The following is a 25,028-nucleotide window of genomic DNA, read 5'->3' on the forward strand; positions in this document are numbered from 1 at the left end:
AAAAAATTTTCTAGATCTATGTAGAACTCTTAATCTGAAAAAATAACTTAGACTCATTTTCTACATTTTAGAGTAGAGAAACTTCGCATGTCATATAGAAAAGCTGTGATTATTTAGGAATTTCCACTTGGGAAAACAGGGAAACAGAAGGATGTTCTCTTGGTACAGCTGCACCCTCACTAGTGTACTTCCTTGTTTGCAACAGTCCTAGTGGGCAATTCAGGGCAAAGTCCCTGCTTTTCAACAGACCTTGTCCTTGATTTCAGTGGGACCTATACAAAAAAATGCCTTCCCAAAAAGCACACTTATGTCTTAGGTGATTTATATCAACAGCTCTCTAAAGTTCAATCCTCAGTCACGGGAGTCAAGTATTACTTGATCATGTTTGGTGGTATGAACATAACCTTCTACATCTCAGTTTCCCATCAACATTTGGAAAATACAGTATTTCTCTGACTCAGAGTCATGTTTTGCAATCATATGCATTAATAAGACTAAGAGGCATTCAACTATTAGAGAACAGGGACCACAATAAACATGCAAAATGCAGGCCAAAAAGAAGATAAAACTTGTCTTGGTTTATTAGGCCAAAACAGGATGAATTGAACATAAGTTATATATCTTGATGGTTCTATCTATCAAGTAAGCATCCACATATATATTTATCCTAGCTGATGTCACAATGTTAAATTCTCTCTGAATTGTTTACTACAGTCCCAGGACAGGTATTACCTGCACTTTCTTAAAACAAGAAAATAAAAACCAGTGAATCCACAGTGGGATATGGTAACTCACTGTGCTAACTTCCCAGAATGGTTCAGACAGAAAGTACTGCACTGCACATTGCATTTTGCAAGTCTAATGTAAAAGCATTTCTACTGTTTGCCTGCAGACGCGATAAGACTCCGAGCCTCATGGAATCAGCATTTCAGCGCATGTCGTCCAGTACCCTCTGTACTGTGGATTTAGCAAAGCTTGCCTAAAGCTGGTTAAATCCCTCCTCCCACCAAACTACATATCCCTGAAGTAAAGCCAAAAATATGGAGAAAATGTTAATTCAAATTCATCCTATGACACAAGAACGTAGCAGCTAATATTCCTTTTTATTTTCTGAAGGTGTTTCTTTCTGGAAATAATGAGTCTGGTCTTCTTTGATTATAGGATCATCGTGTAGTGAAATAAGGAGGTTAGGGGGGTCAGCTTCCTTCACTAAGATGTCATGGAACAATTGTCATCAAGAAATCCATCTATTTCATTATACCAATGTTTGACATAGACCTGTTTTACTCTGCTAATCCCTTTACAAATTGCTTGCACTTTTTCCCCTCTCCAAGTGATTCATATTTTTATGCAATATATTTTGATGTCATCTATCATAAAGCTCATCGATTTGGAAGACATTATGCAAATACTTTCATTTAATCCCTTTATCAGTAGAATGTCAGGTTAGTGTTTCAAAAAACATCCCTCTGGGCCACATTCAAAATAAGAAAGTTATGGGAAATATTAACACCTAGTTTAAAAATTATGTTGGCAAGGATGAGTCTCAGTTTTCTGAGGCTGTAGGAAAGGGGCATCTTCCTGGAGCAGAATGAGAAACAGTAGAATTTGCAGAAAGGGTGAAATTTCCTTTATACCTTTAAAAATGCCATGGACACCAACTGGACTGAATCATCCACCAAAAAAGAAAAAAATTGAGCATAATGTCAAAAAAGAAAGACCTTCACCAAGACATAAGACTAGGACAACAGCAGCTGAGGTTCCACTATCCAGAATGATGAGAGATTATTAACCACAGATTCTGTGGCTTGGCAAAAAAGCTTGTTACCCTGAAACAAAGCAATCCAGAGACTCTTGGGTAAGTGAATTGAGTCTAACGTAATCTGCCCAAGTTCAAAGCCAAAATGTACCAAGAAAGTATAGTCCTGGTCTGGAAGAACAGAAAGACAACAGGTAGAAGGGAGAGTGGATGGCAAAATAGTAACAGCATACATGAAAACTGGCAGATTTTATTAGAGAACACCAAAATGCATGAAAAGCAAAATCTAGAAGAGGAGTATAAGGATGTATATATAAAACATTGATAGCAGTATTAAAATATGCTGGGGACGTGAGTGAGAATCAATTCCCATTCAAGGATGCTTAAGAATAAATAACTAATTCCTTAAAAGAAATGACAGCAAACCCAGAGAATCGTGTATATTCATAGAGCATGGCAAAGGAAGGCAGAAGAAAACATCCAGGAGAAGGAGCGTTAGAGGACATTTTGGTTACAAAAGAAGTATACAGCTGCCTTGGGATTATGACAGATTTTCATGGACAGCTAGCCACATGTATAAAGGCAGGAGAAACCTGCATGCAAATTTTTTTAAAGAAGGAATAATTGCTTAACAACAACCTGGGGCAATGACAAGGCAGGGGACATGTTATTGCTGACAACAGAAAACTGCTCCTTCAAAAGGCATCTTGGAAACAGACCCAGCATGACATTGAAAGAAATTATTTACTTTGGTATTATGTTGTGGAAAAATAATTTTCAAAAGTAAAAGTTGACATACAATTAGAAAAGACCTCAAACTAATAATGGTTTTCTTATCTGAGCAGCTATTTGTTTAGCACTTCAGTACACTGCAGCTCAAACTTTCAGTCTTGCATTTATTTCTGTCCCTTCCCCCTGAAAGCATATCCAGTGAAGAGAATTCTTACTCCCTCAAAAAAATATTTCCTTCATACATGTCCCAGTCCCAAGGGACACAGAAACATGGCCTGGATATAATCTGAGTCACTAATACGAACCCAAACACTTACTGGCACCTATATAATACAGAAAGGTCCTTGAAACATCTGTTTCCACATACCACCATATCACAAGTCCCAACAAAAATAAGATCTTTATTAAAAAAAGCAAAAGCCATTTCTCTAATGCCTGCACATGCAGGCTGGTGAATATAAATGCAGTCACTTGGCCAGAGGGAAAAGGCTCCCAGATGCATTTTATGGCTTTGCACATTGCAGGCAAACTGCTGCCTCTGTCAAGCTGCAGAGCAGCACCAGCCTTATGCACCAGCAGCCCTGGCTGCTTCGTGAACAAGGAATGTGGCTCCAGCCCAGCCTGGAGGTAGCAAGTGTTAGCAACCCCTTGATTAAAAGTGCACCTCGATATGCAAACCTAAGGGACAAGAAAGAAAAAAATCATCTTCCTTACCATAACCCCATTTCTGAAAGCTGTGGCATTCTCCTTTTTACTCTTCCTATTCATTTTGAATCTCAGATCAGGGTTGCTTTGACCTGCCCAGGGACATAATGAGAGAAATGTGTTTTCATGACAGTTCTATGAATACTTTCCTTCTCACAGATAGAAAGGGAATCTTTTCCCTCTCTATAGGTCAAACAACAAAGTGTTCAGTCACACCAAAAACATTAATGAACACTTTCTCTTCAATTGTCAAAACCTTCTGGGCTTGGCATGGTTGCAAAAAAAGGTCCTCCTTCAGGTTTTCATCTTTAGCCAGATACCACAATGAGGAGGACATGGAAAATATCTGAGCTGAAATAAGAATTGAGGAAACCTATAGACTACCAGCTGGATACAGCTGCAGCTTTGTTTAGCCTTTAGCATTGTGAATATTTTCACATTAATATTAGATATCCCTAAAGAGACCTGTAGCATGCATGTCAAAGGCCTCGCTGATCCCAGGCAAGGAGAATATTCTCATCCCATTCCTGTGGCATGCACACAAAAGTTAAACCAATCCTACACCTACTCACTCAGCCTCCTCCGAGCATTGCATCATCACGGCATTATTACATCCAGGATCAAGGTGTGACCATTTTATCTTCAAACTGCCCAACACTTTGTGGCACAGGCCTGATCTATTCATGTCAGACAGGCTGTACAGGGGCTTGGCTGTACAAACAGACCAGACCAGCAGCTATTCCTTTGACTAGTCCCTTCATTTCAGCCATATTCATCACCCAGGGAAAAGAAAGCTCACACCCAAATAATGCTTGATGCTGGAAAAGAACGTCATCATTTGGTTTTATAAGCTATTCAAACATTCTGTTTTGCAGTACCTGTAGACATGGACATGTGTGCTTTGGGCTTTGCAATGGGCACAATGATCCATTCTGACTAGATATATAATTTGCATAATAGTAACTGCAAGCAATGCCAAAGCAGCCCTAGTCTCCCAAAAATAAATAGATGGACCACACTAGAATGTGCTTCTTGGGCAACACAAAGGGGAGTCATGCTCAGAGATATTCTCTGCAGCTGATTGACTTGAACTGTAAATATAGTGGCATGCTAGATTTCTGCAGACCTCAGGATGGGATAGGCACTGTGTCACCTGCAGCTGCCCTTATGCAATTCAGAGTACTTCTCGGAACAAATTAACATATCAGCTCTCAACTTTTCAGACAACTGAAGGAAATAGAGTTGCCCAAGCAGCCCTGGGGACCCTGAAGCAAGGCAAGCTTTCCTCCAATAATGCTCACACTATAACACACACCCCGATTGCTTTCTCCCCTGTTGACTACTGCAGACTTTCTGTGGGCTCCAGAGTTTATTAGTCCAATCCATCCTCAGCTGCAGTGGGTTTAATCCAGCCACAGAGAGAGCACAGGTAATGGCCCCTCTATTAAGACATTTACTAGGGCAAATGTCTCATTTTCAGTCCTTTGTAATACAGCTAAATTTCAAGTGTCTGAGCTCAGTGCCTGCCTTAATGATTTTTTAAGACTCTGGGGGACCAGAACAATTTTTTGTTGCTGTTGCTTTGAGAACAAGGTTAAAGGAGAGCAGGCAGTTCTTCTGAATGCTATTTTTTGGCAGAATTCTGAACAGCCTCACTGACATCCAGAGGAATCTGATATTCAAATGAACCTAGAGCAGGGGCTGAAAAGCCTTGTTGACCCCAAGAAAAACCTGATTCCTTTATAGAAAAATATCAAAGACACCATGAAAAACCACTTCTACAAGGAAGGAGAAAGAACACGAGTCCATAATGCCCAGATCCCAGGTGAGGTACTGAACCACACCACCTCTCAGGCATCTTGACAAAGTGCTGCACCTTGTTGATCTCACTCCAGCAGTGCTTATGTTGCATCCATCTGCTGCCCTGCAACAGTTTAGCAGCCCCAAAACAAGAGCCAAACCAGAACTGCATCCTCAACCACATTCCACTTCATAGTCCAGTGTAACTCATGAGTGAATCCAGGTTTGTGCTATGACAGTACTCTTTGCACTGGAACTTAGCAGACTGAAGCTTCTTCATCTGCCACCCTGGCAGGAACTTCTGACGGACCAACTGCAATAAATAGCAGAGAAGGTGGGGCAGTGATAACCTCTTGAATTGCTATAGATTGAATTGCACATGAACAGGTAATTCAAAACATATGGTATGCTCTCCCAGGCTTGTTTACATCACAAAATGTATTTAAACTGAGATGGTGTCAGCTTTAAAGAAAAATAAGTTTTTCCTCAATATTTGGATAGGCGCTCATTTCAAAATAGGTTTAGTCTGATATAATTTAAATCCACACCAATTGCAGTAAAGTTAACTCAATAAGAAGTCACCCAGTCAGTGGAATTAGTGCATCTGCCAAGAGAATGCATTGCTCTTAACAGACATAGACAAGTCTGAAGAAATTTCTCAAAACACATACCAAAAACAGGTAAGAATAGAGCACCCAATGAAATCTGGCCAAAAGGAAAGAGAAGTATGGGGAAAAAAAATCAAAGTTGATTTAAAAAAAGGAATTATAATGTTCAGTTATCTAGCCATTAATTTCTAGAAATGCACTTCACATACCATTCTGAATAGTCAAAACAAATATGAAAAAAAAAAAGTTGGGGTTGTTTTTTTCTACAGATCCAGCATCTGGAACCTGTTTTTTCTTTACAGTCTGGATTTCAGCTTCTCCCTGAAGGTAAATGAGTGTCACACCATAAACTTGACAAGGACCCATCTGCATGTCTGTGTATTAAAAACTCAGTCCTCTTCCCATTAGACTCGCAATGGCTGTTTTAACAGTACAGCAACTAATTTCCCATAGCCTGTGGAAGTTTGCCATTGGGTTTGAAATTTCCTGCCAGGCTGGTATCTGCCAGTTTGTGACAGTATTTACGCAACTTTACCATTATGATCTCACCAGGAATCTGAAGCAATAGTAACATGTATTTACACAGAAACAGCCTTTACCCTGTTTCCTCAAAAATACACATTGTATCAGAATAGTTCAATTTGCCCACAATAAAATTATTAAATTCCCCATCATGAATGATTTTGTGCATTCCTTTATAATAATCAATTAATCCTCTATATTTTTCATTAGTAGTTTTTAAAGAACAGCATCCTAGTCAACTAGGATCTCAGTTCTGATCTCGTCAGTTGTTTAATTAAAAAGTAGATTTTCATCCTTCTTATATATTAAGTTATAGACTCAAAATGAAAGTAGAAAGTCTGCCCCTCCTTTAAAATGCAATTAAAGTTTCTCAACTCATTAGTTTTCATTTTAATTGAAGTAACATTGCTCCCTAGGTTGCTTAAAAACAGGAGTGAAACATCCATCAATCTTCTTACACCACTTGTTCAGTTTCTGCCCATCTGGACTCTGTTCTCATTATCAGAGGCATGTCAATAGAGCTTCCTCAGTGAAAGTCTGAGGAGAAAGGAGAAAAACTCTGCCACCTTTACACACCCAGATAACCTGAAATCTCCGAGGCAAGTCGTAGCCATTCTTGGCATGACATTTCTATGGGTTTTTGCCTCCAACTATCCCCCACATCACTGCGCTGGCAGTACCAACATGGCAACACAGCAGAAAATGTGACCCTCTCCAAGTCTTCTCTGCTCATACCTCAGCTTAAATGGCTGGAGGAGGCAAAGTCTGCATGCAAAATGTGTTAACCTTTTCTTGCTGCCTCTTTGGTTTGGAGGGGGGAAGGAGAACCTCAGGCAGGATCAGCAGTGAAGAACTGGCAAGGACTGCAGCACCGCCCTCATGGCTGAAAGCAGCAGCCCCAAGCTTCTAAGAAACAGGGTGTGCAAGATGGAACAGGAGAATCTGAGGCAACACAGTGGAGCAAAACAGCATGTGAAATGAGTCTCAGAAAGGGACTCACTTCCCCAGCTGGTTCAGCTGAACTCAGCCACCCGACCTGAAGGTGAGGTCACCTCTCCAAGCCCAGTAACATGGCTACCTGATGGCAGAGCATGTAACAGGTCTCAGACCATACAATGAGAAAACCATGGCTAAGAGAGGTTTCCTTTTTCCCTGCTACACTCAACTCCAAATGCACGACAGATATTATACAAGCAGCTTCCCTTCCGCTGGATTTGCTTGCACCTGTTATAATCTAATTAGGAGGAAATTGGACTTCCTTTGCTAGCATCATAAAAAGAGGCAACATAAACATATAAATCTTTCTCTCAAATGCCTCTTTCTTCTTTTTGAAATGCCAGAAGACTGCCCTGTGAACCCAATGTGCAATTCTATTTTGCATAGCATGTTGAATAATGGATCAAGTTTATATCTACCAGAGATGAAAATCATGCTTTTTCTGAAATCCATTCACTGCTTCACGGACCCCAAATCCTCTAGGTGTTATACATTTCAGCTGTCATAAATCCATGTAATGTTCCTGTGCATGACACTATTCATTTAGACCACCAATTTAGTTAAATTGACAGATGTGAAAGAAACACATGTAACGAAACAACTCCCCAGTGATCACACAGCTGCTGATCCTGAAGGGACTGTATGCTTAATTCAGCAACAGTCAGGCACTTCCATCCACATTTGCCACCTGCTGTTAATATAATGTCAGGTGGAGCTGTGTCACTCTCACTAAGCTTACTTCCATTCAACATTCTCCTGAAAGCTTTTGCAAGCAAATTAAGTGCAGTAGGTGGGATCCTGCACCCACTTTCCCTGTGGCTCATAACAATCTCCCCACTGGTTTGGATCAGGGCCCAGAGAAAGTTAGCATTTGGTCCTCTTTCACTTCCTTTGCAAAACACCCTTGTGTGCATCAAAAATAACTCAAACAGAAAACATGCTGAGAAAAGGGTATTTATTATCCTTATCTTTGAAGTCTAGATCCTGCCACTCACACTACAGTTCAACAGTGCAGTAGGCTCTACTTGAAGTCCTGGACAGTCTTAAAGAAGTTTAGAGACCTTCCCAAACTAAGTCAGACAAGGTATATCAAAGCAGATTATTAGGCCCCAATTCAGCAATGTCTTTAAGCAAATCCTTATGGCCTTAATGTAAGTAGCCAAGAGCTTTGAAATTTCAGGTCTTCAAACAGCAAGGAAGCCACATATCTCTAAAATGAGCATATGGCTCTTAATGTTTTCTGAAAGGCTTTTGTTTCACAATATGCATCAATTTATTGTGCAGAATCCAGTTTTCCACAATTTTTAGCACAATGAAAGTCATCAGGAAAAACTAAGTTTGCTTTTCTATAGAACAAAATGTGTTCAGATTAGATTTCGTTTTGGCATACAAAGTGCATCCTCCATTTGTTCTTTCTTCACACAGAATTCACCATTCTCTCTCTCCAAATGGGAGAAATGCCTGCTTTTCTGTTCAAATCGCTATAAATCAGCTTTCATCATGAACTTTCTGTGCAATATTAGCCTGCCCAACTATGTAAATAAATAAAGAAATGATTCAATGTAATATTGTTTTTATATGGCATATTGTCATTGTTCATTAGTAATTTAATTCTGCATGTGTTCTGCAGTTTGATAGACAAGTTGTGCATGGGAAAAAAACCAACATTCTTAAGACTTTGGCACCTACAGCAAAGCTATTAGATTCATATTAATGCATCAAAATAAGCAATCAGCAACTCTGAAAATCAGGTCATTCATTTTTGTGCCTAAATTTAGATCTAGATGATTAACTTTAGGCATTCACAGTTGAAAAATGTTCATCCAAATGTGTCATCAGGGAGGGTTGAATAGATTTCTAGAAGAAACACTTGAGAGAAAAATTCTAAACGATAACAATTTAGATGATAAACAGTATTATAATTTATTATTCATATAGTTCTATTGGTGTGCCTGGCATTGTAAAGGCAAAAGAAGAAATACAGCTAAATATGTTATTCTAAATATACTTTAAAGGCTAGAACTAAGGCTATAAAGATTTAGAACACAATTACTGGTGTTCAACTGACTGTAGTGTTTTTCAAAGGAAAGGATTTAAATAGAGATTTTTTTTCTCTTCTGCCCTTTGAAAAGGTAAGATAATACTTGTGAACTAAAACTTCATAAAACAAAATTTTCCAGCTTTGACCTATATCCATAAAGATATTAGGATTCTCAATTTCTATGTCAACATCCAGCTTCACGTTGATATCAAGGGATAAACAATGGGAAACAGGAATGGGATTCATCTCTAAAATAAGCAGACAGCAAAATAATTCCAAGGAATGACATACATAACACTAAGGCAAGTGCCTTGGAAAGATTTATGATATGACTCTCCTTCTGTTAATCAGAGAGGAAGAAAAACAGCTAGTTTCAACCACACTTCTGACTTTCAGAGGTGAAATAAATCCTTTCATTGGTGCCTGCATCAAAGGTGGTATTCTTTTACAGAGATTTACTTATTTTGTATTGAAGCATGCAAAAACCCCAGCATTTCTAGATGCTGAAATTCAGGAATATTCAGTACCCAAAAATACTATGGTTTTATATAAAAATTCACAATCACTCAAGGCCAAGAATAAAGTATTTTAGTAGAGACTTTATAAGTGTCAACAAACTTTTTTAATGGGACCAGTCACACTCCTGACAAAGCAAAAGGCAAGTGTTCACCTGAACGGAGGTGAGAAGGTATGAGCATCAAGAAAAGATGCACTCCCTTTTAAAGATGTGTTAAACAACTCACATTCTTGGTGAACCTCACTCCTGGCAGGCAGAAAGTGACCATTTGAGTTTCACTCTGTGCCAGCTTCTGTGTCTGGCATCCCAGCCAGTTAGTACAATGGATTTCTCTTCCTAAGGATCTAATAGTACTAATGAAGAGGTACTGAACAAGTCTAAATGCAAAAGAAAATGCATTATAGCAGGGACATTCACAGAAATAACTTACTAAAAACTGCCCATTTTGCAAAGAAGAAGATGGATGTTGTTTAACAGGGTCTTTTTGTCAGTAAAACATTCACTTCTATCCCTCTAGCAAAATGTGTCATTGTATGTTACAGAGAACTCGTTCCTTTTTTGTCTAGACACAACAGTTGCAGTGTAAAAATTTCCCATGAAGACAGTAATGAGACCAGAACCTGGAAAGCATTTTAAACCTGGATCACAGACAAGAAAAAATGTTTACAGATCCAAATCTCCCCTTGCTACCACTCCCTGAGATGACAATTGCAGCTAACAACCCCTTAAGTCTATCTTCAGCAGTGACACTTGATTACTTGCGGAGTGTTGCAGTGTTGGACAGAAGACATTCTCAGTCAGTACATATGGCAAAGCTGAGGCTCAGTAATCTGTTAACTATCAATGATGTGGCCACCAAATCCTTTCATAAAGGGGGGGAAGCATGAGCTGGTTCAGAAAGGGTCAAGTCCATGTAAAACAGGCTAGCTGGATTAACTCTCTCCTCCCACTGGCAGTGGAGTCTAGAGGCAAGCTATCTAATCATAGGCTAGACACCTAATTTTTAGACAGTAATATTTAGGTGAGACCAATGCAGAAAATAGCCTACAGCAACTTTAAATTGGAGATTAGGGTAGATTAAGGGTATGTTTTGCTGAAGCAAAAGTAATTCTCATAATCTGTTTTCTGAAAGAAGGTAAGTAATAAAAACACAAGCAAATCTCAAGCAGTAGCAGAGCAAAGTAGTATATGAGAAGCACACACTTCTCCCACCTCCACAAAACAGCATGTAAAGGCCTGCTACCCTCACAGCACAGCTAAACAAGCCATGCATCAGCTGGTTACCAAATCAGAAAAGCACAAGCTGTCAGAACTTTCCTGACAGCTCCCAACTTCTGCCGGACTCCTCCCATGCCAGCAGAGCCTGTCTTTGCACAGTGCATTTCCCACCAGCAGGTCATGCAGGAGTACAGTGGGGAGGGTGCCATGGATACAATGCCAGCTCCTGATCACCCTGTCAGAACAAAACTGACTACTTTTCCAGTGCTCCCAAGCAGCCTCTGATGAGGAACTCCTACTGGGAGCTGTCATTTTGATAGAAGGCGTCAATGACCCACCTTCTCTGACTGACGCCTCTGGCACAGGTCCCACTCTTCCCTCCATTGTCTTGCACATCTCTGATGAGAATTATTAAACTCTCACATCCTCAGAGTCCTTCCCACCCAGGCCCTCCATGCAGCAGAGTGAAATAGCAACAGTGAGACTGAATAAATTTGATGCAGTGAATATCACTTTTCTTAGGACTGGTCTAGAGAAAACACAAAAAATAGTTTTACATCTGTAGTCTCCATAAATCTCATTATTTGGGTCCAGCTAATCTAGGCCCAGGACAAATATTTCATGTCTAATTAGGCAAACCATCCTCTCCACAATAAAATCAATATGATAAACAACTGATCTTACAAACAGAAAGCATTGTTTGAAAATTGTAGTGATATTTTGCAGTAACTCTATTACAAAGAGCATAGAGAATAAAAATTATTCATTTCAAACAATTTTTACTAACTTTCGTAATTTTAATGGACATTTTTGATCACTTACAAAGGCAAATATTCTTCTTTAACCTACTCAGTATTGATGGGAAAACAAAATAAAAAGGATGTTTGCAGTTTATGGCTACATCTGGTAACACTGCAGCTCATGAGCCAAATTGATATTATTTAATTGAGTGTCATCTACCACCAGTAAAATACATTCCTCACAGTTCCCATGCTAAAGAGCTTGAAACTGGGCATATTTGAATCAGAGTTTTAAATTTTGTCCTTCTTGTCTTTCCAGATATTTAAAAAGGAAATGGCAATTTCTAACCATAATGAGTTATTCTGCTGCCAAGCCACCAGGATGGAAAGGAAGAAGTCTACATACTTAGAAGGCCTTCACATATTTAATGTTGCAGGTCACTGGGGTTACATGCTCTTAACTGAGAAAACACAGGCTCAGTCTTTCAGCTTTTATCTTTATGCACTTTGAATCTACAATTAGCTCAATTCTGAGCATCTGGTCTTTTTAACCCCTTACATTCAAAGGTCATTTGATCTTTTACAAGTCAAGGTTTCTCTGATACAACAAACATCATTTCATATTTATTAAAAATGGAGACAAGTTAATGACATGCAAAATTGACCATCACAGGGTTATATGTTTTTCTGATCCTTCCTGTTATTTGCAATTACATTGAAATGCTAAAAAAACTTTAAAAATTCTGTCCATTTGCATGACACTTCTTCTAGCAAACATGCAATGGTGCATGAGAGTTTACACACTGATCAGTTACCAATTTAGAAGTAGCTCCAGTGGTCCTTTTCTTTCAAGCATCTATCATAGAGGTTAGCTTGGAGTGACTGGTTTGGTTTGAGCCACTGCTGCTTTTCTAACTCCATTAGGTTCTGGCACAGATGAAAGTAGATCTCTGCTGCCACTGAAGGCAACAGCAGAGCCCTGAGTTCTGTAGTACAAATAATTGAGAGACTGAGAGACAGTCATGATTCTATATTTTCAGCTTAATATCCAATATCAGGTATAGCACAACTGCTTGGATCCCTGCTCAATATGAGTGAAAATACCTCCAGGTTTCAGTCACACGTTTTTCAAATACAAAGCTTTTAAAACAAAGTCTGAGAGTCTCAGAGTTTGAGATTCATTTGAGACACATCCATAATTCTCCAATAGTATGAAAATATTTGTGACTGTTTCTAACACTAAATGAGCCAATTTGAACATCCATTCATCTTGCCCAGAAACAAACTCTTCATTTTATACTATATAGCTGGTAACTACAGAAGATCCATCCCCTACAAGTATTTGCACTTCATTAAAGTAGCTCATTGAAGTCAAAGGGACTATTAGGTGCACACCTCAAAGCACTTGAGTTCAGCACCTTATTTAGAAGTCTGTGAAAGATGAGGAAAAAATAATCAATTTCACTTAATTGGGGACAATTCACTGATGTAATAAGGTAATAAATAGGGAATTCAATAATCTTAAGTGATTTTATGCAATGGATAAAGCAAAGACAGTATCTCCGGAGAACAATTCTTGTTAAATCACTCTTAACTAGCATTGTCACACCCCCAGCCAAATACTTCAGTGCAGGCTTCATAAATAATACCAGAATCAAGCCATCTTTTTCAGCTGCTTCTAGATTACCATTCATACCAGAATTAGCATATCAAGGTAGGAAGAAATGCATGAATATTTATTATCTCCATTTCTACATGGAAGATTAAATGAAGAATTTGCAAGAATATGAGGGGCAGACCTACAAATATTATTTATATGTTGAAGCAAAACCTTTGAGCTAAAATTCTGATGGTATAATAATGACTTTGAAGAAGTAAAAAGCTGTGTCTGTGAGCATGTTATTTCTGCGAGATATCACTGAAATAATGGCAACAATTACTCTAATTGGCTGTACTGACAATGAGTAGAATTCATGGAGCCCTTGAAAATAGGCAGCTAGGAAACCAGAGGAAGAGCACAGCTGAAGGCAGATGAGCTATGGCAGTGCACATAAGCCAGACAATATTTTGGCACAGTGAGGGCACATGAACTCCCAGTCCTTTCTCCTTTTCACCCTTCAAATTTTCAATGGCAAAACTTCCAACCACTGCCCAGCAGCTCCTCCAAGCCCTATTTTTCCCTTGGCAGTCACTGTCCTGAGAACCACAGGGAAGGCTCTACCAACATCCATCCTTCTATCAACAACCATCAGACTTTCCTTGGAGAGGTTTAAGGTGGAAACCATTCCGTGTCCATTATTTCTCCCCTAGATATCAGATTGCCATGGATAACTCTTCACACAGTCTCAGTATCATGTGGCACTTCTCAGCCATTCCTGTATCATAGAAAAAACTGGGAAATCTGGCACATTACTGTGAGACTCCATTCATTTTCTTGAACAAAGAGAGGAGCATCTATAATCTATGGGGTTTGCAGATGTGCCCACCTTTCTTAGGTGTCCACTTTCCTCCATTAATTGGAAAGAAGGGGTCCCCTGCAGAGGGACAGGATTATCCTTTCCTCCCAGGTATAGGTTGCAAACATATAAACACATTTGCACTCAGGTGAGGTAAATATCTTAAAAGCAAATCCCACCTCTAAATACTACACAGGGGTACAATAATGTTTTATTACATCATTTATGATTGTCACATAACAGAAAATCCCCAGCTAATTCCTGCATTTTGCCTAGTTACCTGTCAATAGACTAAAAATAATGCTATGTATTCACATCAGAGCAGCTGGTCCACCTCAGACCAAGCAGCATCTGTTTTGGTTTCAATAGTGGAGAGAGTATGAGAAAAGGGAGCTTTGCAGGCAGGAGAAAGAAAGGGAAAATAAGGAACAGAGACAGCAAAAACAGAACAAGGAGGGGGGATGAGAAAGAGCATCACTGAAAGCAACTTTTACTGCAGTTTAAGATTAATGACTGCTCATCCACAGGCACTCTGCAATCTGAAGTAAGTGGAAGAAACTGGAGCTGCTACTCAATAGCTAGTGTAGCCCTTTGCAGACATAAAAAGCAGTACACTGATGTTCCCACTCCGACATATAAAACCAATGTGATGTATGTAGCTTTTAAGTGTTGGTGCAGCATAAAAGTTTTATTGCTGCTTTGGCTTGAAGAAAGCTTCAAACCTCAGTTTAGGAATTGCAAGCCCCTGTAAAAGTGGTTATGAAAGGCATTTTTCCTAATCACGTTAGCAAACCCTTCTCTCCATTTTCCCTCTCATTAAAAAGCTTAAATATTTTACAGCTATAGTGTGCAGGCTTATGTCCAGATTACCCTTCATTAAATGACTTTTACAGTAACTGGATACAAGCCTTTTCTATTATTACACAGCAGCTAATTATGTCTCCTTTGTTTTCATTTCATCGTTTTAAACAAAGCTTTTAGGGACCCAGCTACTCTGTGAGAGGTGTTGCCAAGCTGAACACATTTCCAGCAAATCCCAGCTGGGCTGCATTCATTTCATCTGATGATCTTTGCAACATGAAGTAGCTTTTTGGAAAAGAGAAAAAGGGGGGCAAAAAAAAAAGGTAGGAAGGCAAAGAAAAATAACATCCAATCTATAGTGCTCTTACACTGCTTTAGTGCAAAGACAACTCACGGGGGAAAAATCCTTCAGGATGCTAGTGAAGAATGAAATACAATGCACAATGATTCTAAACATCATAGCTAAGCTACGTGAATGATCAGTTCTATTAGGCATTTTCTGAATTCTGACAGCATTGCTGTTTTCAGATTACCACAGTAATGTTTCCAAAGTGTATTATTACATTCACGGCAAGAAAAGAAGGGGAGGAGGCCTGAAAATTACTTCCCTTCTGGCAACAAATTGTCATTCATGCCCCACATTGAGCCAGCTCCTCGCATTGCCTGGGAAGCCAAGGGAACCAACAAAAAGATATGATTTCCCCAGAGATGGGGAGCCAAGGGAAATGATCAGGCATCTGAAGACTCCCTAGGGTGCAAAGAGCAATAGCAAAAGGCTTTGCTAAAGAGATAGTTTTCAGTATCTGTGCAAATAAAAATCTACATTTAGATTTTAATTGCTCATTCTCATCCATGATACACTGAATAACCTAAGTAATCACATCAGAAAGTATGAGATTTGTTATGTGTGTTTCCATGCACAAGGCTGTATATTGTATCAGATGACTGGACCTTGCTCCACAGAACCTTAAAGACCGATGAGTGTACAAGCCTTCTTTTCTCCTCCTTTTCTCATGGGCATTTCATAACACTCTTTTAACTTCTTAATTGTTCCTTCATCCTTTTAAGCCTTTCTTGACCAGGTAGCTTTCTAGCCCTTCTTGAACAGATGGTACTCAACTAGCCCTCAAGGGGAAGCCTTGAATCTTCCTGCTATCAACATTCTTTGGGCCTGCGCATCCCACACTTTACTTGCTATATATTTGCAGTTCAGATCACATGTAAAGCTTTCTAGGATTTAGGGAATATAAAATCCCAAAAGACAGTAAATTTGAAGATCTTCTATGAGTCTAGAATTTGATAGGATTCTTAAGGAAAAGTTAACCTTTCTAAAAGATTCCAAAAAGATGTCACTATAATGAATTCAGTAAGAAACTGAAAAGACTGAACACTTGACCTTACCTCTACCAAGCAGAGTAGATGGTTAACAAGACACATGATGCTTTTCAGTGACTTACAGTGCCACCACATATTCTCACTACCAATAACAATGAGGAACCAATCCTTCTTTGCCTCCTGAGCACTCTTATATAGACAGGGGAAGAAATGAGCAGCCAAAGGCAGTATATATGACAGCCCTTCTTCAACCTTCATATCTTGTTAAGAGGGTATGCATGGCAGGTTTTGTTCATGCTGTCCCATCTCAGGTCTTTCTTGAGCTAAATAGGAGCCAGGCTAACACCCTTCCCAAAAATCACCTCCAGCTGCCTAAATAGTCCACTGTAGCCCTTCATCCCAAATACTGCCAGAGCAATATGACCAGTTCATGAGATCATTGATCAGTGCAAAGTATGCACTCTACTCCAAAAAAGTCCTTCTTTCCACCCACTCTTCTTACTAAAACCAAACTTCATGGATTCTTTCAGAAAGACCTGTGAAGTGAGAAGGCACCTTTATCTCCCACTGACAGAAGGCAGGAAGCTGCCTCCTGTTCTATTAATCCACAGACCTCCAACCCCATTTGCTTTACATAACAGCAAAAAGGCACAATTCCCTCCCCTTGTTTCAGATGCAGGAAATGAAATAGGAAAATGAAAAATGGTTTAGCAAAAATATAGCTCTGCAAGATCCAAGAGAGGTTATCTTTCCAAATCATGCTTGTTTTCCAGAGATATTTGTTCATACAATGGAAAAATATGGAAAACAACCCATCTGCCCACATGGGTGCGGCCTTCTTTTTCGTCTTAAAAAACCCTGACATTTCTCCCCCTTTTCAGGCCAAAAGGAGAGGGCTAATCACATAAGGGGACCCCCAAAGGCTGTCTCCTTGTTGCTGTTCCACTGCATGAGCTTTGGCAGAGACACAGCAGGGGTCCGATGCAGCTGCTGGAGAGCCTGCCCCGCTTTGCCTCTGCTCCTGCTATTTTGCTACTATATAAGCAGTATAAATACCAAAAAGAAAAGCCTGTCAGGCAGACCATTTGCCATTATTTGGAAATTAGCAAGCTTTATACTGTTTCTAAAACTAATTGTTTCCATTATCAAAACACTGCAATGCTGTATGCATCAACAAGAAATCATCACACGAACGCATTTCTCTCCTCAATATACTGAGCCTTTTTTTTTTCCTGTGAACAGCTTTACTGCCTTTTTTTTGAGATTCCATTCAAGGGAAATATAATAAAAACTCAGGTACAAACAGACTGTTGGAAACTATTTGCTCCTGCCTTTCAGTTCAAGAAAATTTGTTCTCCTTAATTTCAAAAGAGAGCAACAATTAATTTAGCTAATAAGAATTACAGAAAGAAAAAAAAAAAAAAACAAAAACAAACACGTACTTCAAACGATTTCTAACCTATGAAAAAAATCTTATTTTGGCCCTGATGCTAAAAAAAAAAAGTTTTTGCATAAATACTCTTACTGAAGCTCTATCCTTGAAAACTTATTCCCAGGATGTGCATTTGGCAAATGCAGGCTTCAAATTGCTGCTGTATTGATGAACTAATTTGCTTGCAAAGTCTTTTTTTAAGGGAGGGTATTATTACCCAGCTAAAGGCTAAGGCATAACGCCATGATGCTACCCAGAAGCAAATGGGGCAAATGTTTGTACTTTTTGACAACAGCACACAGACTTTCTGACTGTCACTTTACTAAGGAGAAGAAAAGTGCATGCACTGGTTCAAACATCCCCCTTAGCAGAAAAAGGCCTGCAGGGAAAAGAAAACATATAAAAATGCACTGAAGCAAAGTAATGCTCCTTGAAGCTGGCTGTGCCCCTAAACTATGCTCCTGAGATTATATCCCGAGGCAGCAGGGGGCATGGTTAAGAGCAATTCTCCCCGGCTCCAAAAGAATGAAAGCAAGTGTCAGCACTGCCATAAAATCAATGCATGGATGATTGCTCCCAGGATGACTCGAAGCAGGAGTGACATGAGTCTGGACATGGTGCTGGTGAGGAATCAGCCCTAATGGCTTCCCATCTGATCCCTGGCTGCAGGGGTCAGTTCAGCTGCGCAGGGCTGAAAAGAGAGGTCACAGATCTGATGTGTCAGCGTGCAGCCAGCTCGTGACACTTGTTGAGCTGTAAAGACAAGATTGCCAAACCCAATGGTGGAGCTTAGGATACAACACAAATCTGGCAGGCTTCCTTGTACCCTGTTAATCCACTGTTCCTATACCTTACAGAGCTCTATTTAGTGGGTTTTTCCTGGTTTTGAAATACATTATTTCCTGGTTCCTGCATTACAGCTTTTTCAACAGTTAGATGCTGTTAAGAAGGGACAGATTAACACATACCAACATAATATAGGGGAACTTTTAACCTTTATAATATGGTGATTGCTTTGTGTCTGATATTCTTTCCAGGATGTGCTAGCCTGGTCTAGAGAGCACGGACCAAAGTTACACACCACTAACAACATCTCTCTGCTTACTGCCAAGGTGACTGTGTGCTTGCTCACAAAATCTGCACTGGCATAATTAAAACTGGTTTTCAGATTGGCTCAGCCTTTAGCCAGCACAGCTTCTCTGCACAGGGACACTTTCATCAGCTTACCATGAGGTTAGAGTAGCTAGCCCAGGCATCAGTCCCACAAAGCATTGAAGACTGCCCTGCTCACCAGCTACCATCTGTCAGCTGAACCATGACAACAGATTATAAACCCATTCCTGGCCTGCCCCTAGTGTCTAATAAAGTGCTGTTAAAAGCCTCACTCTCACTTCTCTGACCGGCTTTTCCAGACCACACAGCACCCTGGGGTATGTCAAACATAGCTGGGTCCTCTCAAGCCTGCTCTCAGAGCCAACAGAGCAGCTCCCCTCACTCTGGCAACAAGCTTAGTACCTTCAGCTCTTTTCCTCTTCACTGCACTATGCAACAGACCTGGAAATCAAGGCTTTGATGGATACCAGTGACTATTAAGAGTGAATGAGAATTCTAATTACAAGCTCTCCTATTGTGAATGGGGTTAATTTCCCTACACTCCCTGAAGGACATCAGGAAGTAAAATGAAGGGAGACATATGCCCTGAAATCCCAAAATGGCAAAACAATTCCCTATCTTAATTGTATTCTGCCAGTTCTCATGAAAGAGATAGCAATAGTATGACCACTGCTGAAAACTTCTGCACTTGGCAGCACAAGAAGGACAACAAGAGATATTTGGACCAGGTGTGCAAGCAGGAGATATGCTATGTGTAGGTAACAAGACTTCTAGCCTTCTGATACTGCCATCTTTCTGTATTTTTCACTCTTCAGCTTCTTGCATGTTTCCTCTGGCTACTCAGAGCAATCACTGGTGGCAGCTCAATAGCAGGCAGCAGCAGAAGCAACAGGACTCCAAAGTGGGATATCAGAGATGAGGGCAAGGCTGTTAGGAACAGACTGCACCATTTCTTCATCATACACACATCACAATCCTCAACACCTGAAGCCACCCCTGACAGCCTGGCCTACTGCCTGCACAGCAGCAGGAGCCAGAGGAACTCCTGGAGAGCAGACAGGAGCAGGCAGTAACAGGACAGAGGCAGCAGCACTCAGCAAGAAGCACATCCCAAGTGTGTGGGCTGAAGCAGATCTCAAACGTCACCCACATCAGCCCATGGCAGGGCAGCCCCCAGCTACAAAGAGCACCTGCCAGAGGATACCACACAGGTACTGCAAGGCTACCTGCTGTCTACAGCTGCACTCCATGGCTGCAACTGAGAGTTTGGAATCTTCCCATCAGTGCTCTGGGAAGTACCAATGTCAAACTAGAAAATTCATCCTGGTACACAATGGGTTATACTGAGGAAGGACCTATAGTGGGATTGTAACACGATACCAGTTCATATATCAACTGAGACTTATTTTTATTTAAACAGTAGTAAGCACAGCTTAGAGCCTGTGAGCTGGCAAATACGGGGTTTAGTCACAGGACTAAGTCCCACAGGGCTGTAAGATCACACTTCCCATGCAAATCAGCAGCAACTTTGCCATTAATTTTATCTGTAATTTTTAAATAGCAGTACCTACAGACTAAGAACAGGATTTGTCCCTCTTAATGCTGAATGTCTAAAGCCAAGGTGAGTTGTCTGAGCTGACTGCTCCAGGCTAGCCTAGTCACCAGGAAGAGTTAAGCACTTCCAGTTGGGCAAGTCATCTCTCATGGAGCAGGTGTTGAAGACATGCCCTTTAGTAGTGCTAGCTCACAAATAGACATCATTTAAACCACAGAGTTCTGGAGGCAAGTGAGATGAATCCTTATGCCATATTTTTAAATAACCAGGCCTGAGATCTTTCAAAGTTACCCTTGCAGTATTAAACCTTTCTGTTTTGACACTTTCCAAAAGGACAATCCAATACTAATGGTAAATAATTTATCTGGGGAATTAGGTCAAAGTGCTCAATGTTTTTGAAATAAAAGATTTGCAGAGCAGCTACATCTATAGTAAGTCCCACCTCAGTCTTACTCAAATAACTCCTCTCAGAGATCCTGCAAGCCTCTACCTTTGGCAAGCATACCACACTTCCTTGCTTGTGACAGCCTTAGGCTGTAATTAGGATCATAGCTCCTCTTAGCTACAAACCACACACTAATACCACTTCTAATACTGCAGCCAGAACACTGAACAACAAATTACTGTGATGTACCACTGTCATAGCATATGCCACAGTCCAGACAGCCAGGATACACAGAATAACACCATACAATTTTAGAAGACTTCAACCCATACAGAGCAACACCATACCTCATCAGAAGGCTTCAGGCATCTACCCATACAGAGTGACAGCATCTCCCCCAGAAGGCCGCAGGCATCTGCCCTTCTTGTGCTTTAGCCCAACCTTTTATACCCTTGATTGTTCATGCATTGCACCTGTGTGCTCTCTGCTCCCTTTGGTGATTGGTCAGTGTGCCTGGGCACTCCCTGGCTCGTTACCTCCAATGCAGCTCACCTGCCCTGCACAGCTGTGGCCCATTGGGGATGATGCTGGGCCACAGCCCCACTCCCAGCCACCACAAACTATGTGCCTACACACCATGACCATTCCCTAAAAGGACAATAAGAAATGAAGGTCTTCTTGAAGAAATGTCAGAGAGAGCATTCACCTTATTAAATCAACATATGACAGTCTACATCTGGTCTACTAAAATCACCAACTGGAGTGGTTTTCCCTTTCCCAGACATGCAACAGCACCATAAGAGAGCTTTATCTCAGCTAACGCTAGCTGCCAAAGCATCTGATGTAACCCAGTTGTTCCCTGGGCTTCCTCCTCCAGAATCACCATGAAGATATATTGGTGCTCACCAAAGGTCACTGGGTTTTGTGAACAGCTAAAGCTGGGTGAAATGAATCTCATCTGAAATTTGCAAAGCAATTCAGCAAGATTTACTAGAAGACCAGGAACAAATATGGCGTTTATCATCTCCACATTAAAAAAAGAAAAACCAATGTCCTCTCATAGTTACAGAAAGTGGAGACATTAAATAGGAATAAAAATGTTACATGAATACTTAAGACTACCATGTTTTTGCCTACATTACCTAATCACTTATCATAAGATATAATACTCAGAAATTTTCACTCTTTTCCCTACATATGCCTGTGTTTGTTTCCTCTTCTTTTCAGGAACAGGAGGCTTTTCCAAGCAAACAATTACTACAGAAAAAAAAAAAAAAAACAAACTTACTGCTAGCATGCTGGATTAAATTTTTAGAGGCAATCTAATGTACTTAAGAGAAATAATGCTTTTATAATGTTGGAGGGGAAACTGTGGTGCAAGTTTTTTTTAGGTCACTGTTTAAAGATCTGCAAGAAAATAAAACACCAGGCAAGGCACAACCCAGCCTAACTGAATTTGCATTCTCCTCTGGTCACCTAACCTCTTACTCCTTAGAGAGAGGATCTGTAGAGCTGAGCCAGCCTGCAGTGCTACCAGCCTAAGTGCAGAAACTGGTCTCCTGCAGTAAGAAATGAACCAAGCCACACTGAGCCCAGTGCTGCTGCCACTAGGCCAGCACAAATCAGCCATTTCAAAGGCAACATAGGTCAATTTAGCTGTTTCAAAGGTAACTTAGGTATATCACAGGTACTTATTTGACACCAACAAGCAATAAGTACATTGTTGGTGTTGCATTAAAAATCTAGTTCCTCACAGTTACCTTTCCAGCTAGAGCTCACTAGCTAGAATCTAGCCCCTGATTAATTAATCCAATTAATTCCTTACAATTGTTGAATAACTTTTAGCTTTAACAAGTTTGAGGACTTTCAAAGGACAGCAAGCTCTTTCTTGCTTTCTATTTTTAATTAGATTAGAGGTAATTTTAGTATTCAAATGAAGAGCAACAGATGTAGATCTGCGTGGTAATGCTGAATCAGAAAGTAATCTTCTAGTAAACAGCTAGGCTTTTTACCAATGTTGACTGTTCAAATCAAATTACAATACATGCATTTCTAAATTTCATTGCCTCAGTCCTCTTCTCCTTCACTTGAATATAAATATTGACCATGGATACTTAGATCATTTAGCTTTTGATATTTTGGCTTATTTTAATATCTCCTAATGGAACTAGAAAAATTCACTTTTTCATGTGATGTGTAACATTTTCCTTATTTTTACATTAATTTTTTGGACAATGGTTGTAATTAGGTGTTTCCACCTCAACTATGATTTTATTTATTCTTGGATCCAGTCCACTTCCAGAGTACTTAATTCCAAGCCAAGTTCTCTCCCCAGAAGCCTGCAACTGCAGTTTGGCAAGTTTTTGACTGAAAAATACAGATAAACAAAGGCATTTGAATCCTGCTGGGTATGTTTGTTGAGGCACCAGATATTTAAACGGCACCTCGAATAGACAGCACAATCTGCAGGAAGAAATGCATTATCCTACTTTGCTTTCTTAGAGTAATAAGTTTGTAGACAATACCATAAATATGTTCTGAAAGGGACTTTGATCAAATTCCAAGAATTCCAGTTGCAAACATTAAAGTTAATTGAAGCAAATGGAATTGCATAGATGGGGATTGAGCAACAACCGCAGTTTTGCTCCCAAGTCTCTTTTTTGCTCCCTCCCCTTACCAAGTTTTTTCTATTTATGGACTTGTTCCAAAGCTTGTTATAGCCAGTCAAAACACTTGCACTTTCAGAGAATTCAAGAGAGAACCTAAATGCACAGGTTACCATCTGCAAGGGATGTAAGCACATACTTGACTTCAAGTAAGAAAGTAGTGCCACTGCAGTCAGTAGCATTACTGAGAAACTTGAAGACTGACTTGTATTTTTATGCCTGACTGAATCAGGTCATCATTTCTAATTATGATCCTGATTATATTCTGAACTGAAGTCAGTGGGAATAAGAGCAGGGAAGTGTGTCTCTGGAGGGTCACATCAACACAAGAATTAAATCAATACCAGCTCCATTCCAATGAAATCACTGGAGTTAACACCAGTAGAGACTGAAAGTGTACAGTGGTAAATCAGATCCAGAGCTTGTTACATGGTTTTGACACATCTTTCAGTTTTATCAGACATCCAAACACAAAACTTAGCACTCTGAAACATCAGTGGATTTTAGACACTCCCTGAAGGGCTTTCAGTACTGAAATCAATGAACGGATTGAAAAGGACTGACCTATAAATGTAGTTTTTCAGCTGTGACAAATGAAATATTGATAATGGTCTTCATTTTGCTTAACTCTTTCTCACTCTTACAAAACATTATGTGTAAGAGACCACAACAGAATGGAAATTACTTATAAAAATGTGACAGGGTTTCACAGAAACAACAATGATTTTTATTTCCCTGAGAATCATGCCACATACCAAGAAATGCAAAAATATATACTGCAAGAGACTGCAGCAATGATTGGGCCAGGACAGGGATTACTGACGGGCTGTATCAATTCTAATACATCTAATTAGGTTGAATTTAATGAATTTGGGGATTCATTTTGATGGTGAGTATATGAGCCTTATCTAGCCACAAGAGTTATCTTACCTGGATTCCCCCCAGGGTCAGCATGGCTTTACAGAGGGAGGTTCACAAAACAATGGGAGCCTTCCAGGAACATGAGTGCTACCAGCTGAGTGACTAAGGACTTCCCTAACTCCCAAATAACATAATATCCTCAAGCATTCAAAGCCTTGTCATAAACAACTCCAAACGTGTGCAAATGAACCTTCACAGCTAAATGGCTAAACTCAAGGTTTTCTAATCCCAAAGTCCCCCTGCTGCTGAACATGACAACATTACAACATCTTTGTCGACATCCTCCTGAGGGACCTATCCAAGACCATTCTTTCTAGATTCCAGAGGTATCTGTGAGATAAAGGAAATCTGATGTTTCTCAGAACAGAAATGACCATGAAAATTCACCACACTACATATTAGGAAGTGCACCCTGGGTTGTTTAGTACACCCAAAACATAAGGTGAGAAATACCTAACCACATCTAAACACTGTAGGCAAGATGTAGAGACAAATCCATAACCACAGTTTCAGAAAGAAAGAATAGCAAGCCCGAGGCATTGCCACAATGCCAGTCTCTTAGAAAAATAAGGTCAAATTCACAAGTTAACCAGGCACACCTTTAAAAGCATAAAATGAGATCTTTCATTACAGAATTACCAGGTTATCTCACCCAACTATCACTCTCCTTCCACAGTCTGTATCTCTTATTTTTTCAAAATAACTGGGCTGAGAAAGAAATCGGGA

The 25,028-nt window shown here is 40.0% G+C and overlaps 1 protein-coding gene across 6 annotated transcripts in view; it reads right to left on the bottom strand.

The window, feature by feature from the left end:
* Nucleotides 1–21,156, bottom strand: part of OLFM4 (olfactomedin 4) — a 47,417-nt gene extending 26,261 nt beyond the window's left edge. Inside the window, exons 1-2 of one of the 6 annotated variants that reach the window (XM_064408661.1) lie at nt 21,063–21,124; nt 3,206–3,288 (exon numbers count right to left, since the gene is read on the bottom strand). In XM_064408661.1, the coding sequence (XP_064264731.1) occupies nt 3,206–3,259 (54 nt within the window). In that variant the 5' untranslated portion in view covers nt 3,260–3,288; nt 21,063–21,124. Of the gene's footprint in view, nt 1–3,205; nt 3,289–21,062 lie in introns of those variants that run through there. The other 5 variants (XM_064408662.1, XM_064408663.1, XM_064408660.1 and 2 more) reach the window with 5 other exon arrangements.
* Between the last annotated feature and the right edge of the window lie 3,872 nt (nt 21,157–25,028).

The sequence above is a fragment of the Passer domesticus genome, chromosome 2 (assembly GCF_036417665.1).
Source record: "Passer domesticus isolate bPasDom1 chromosome 2, bPasDom1.hap1, whole genome shotgun sequence".
Lineage (NCBI taxonomy): Eukaryota > Metazoa > Chordata > Aves > Passeriformes > Passeridae > Passer > Passer domesticus.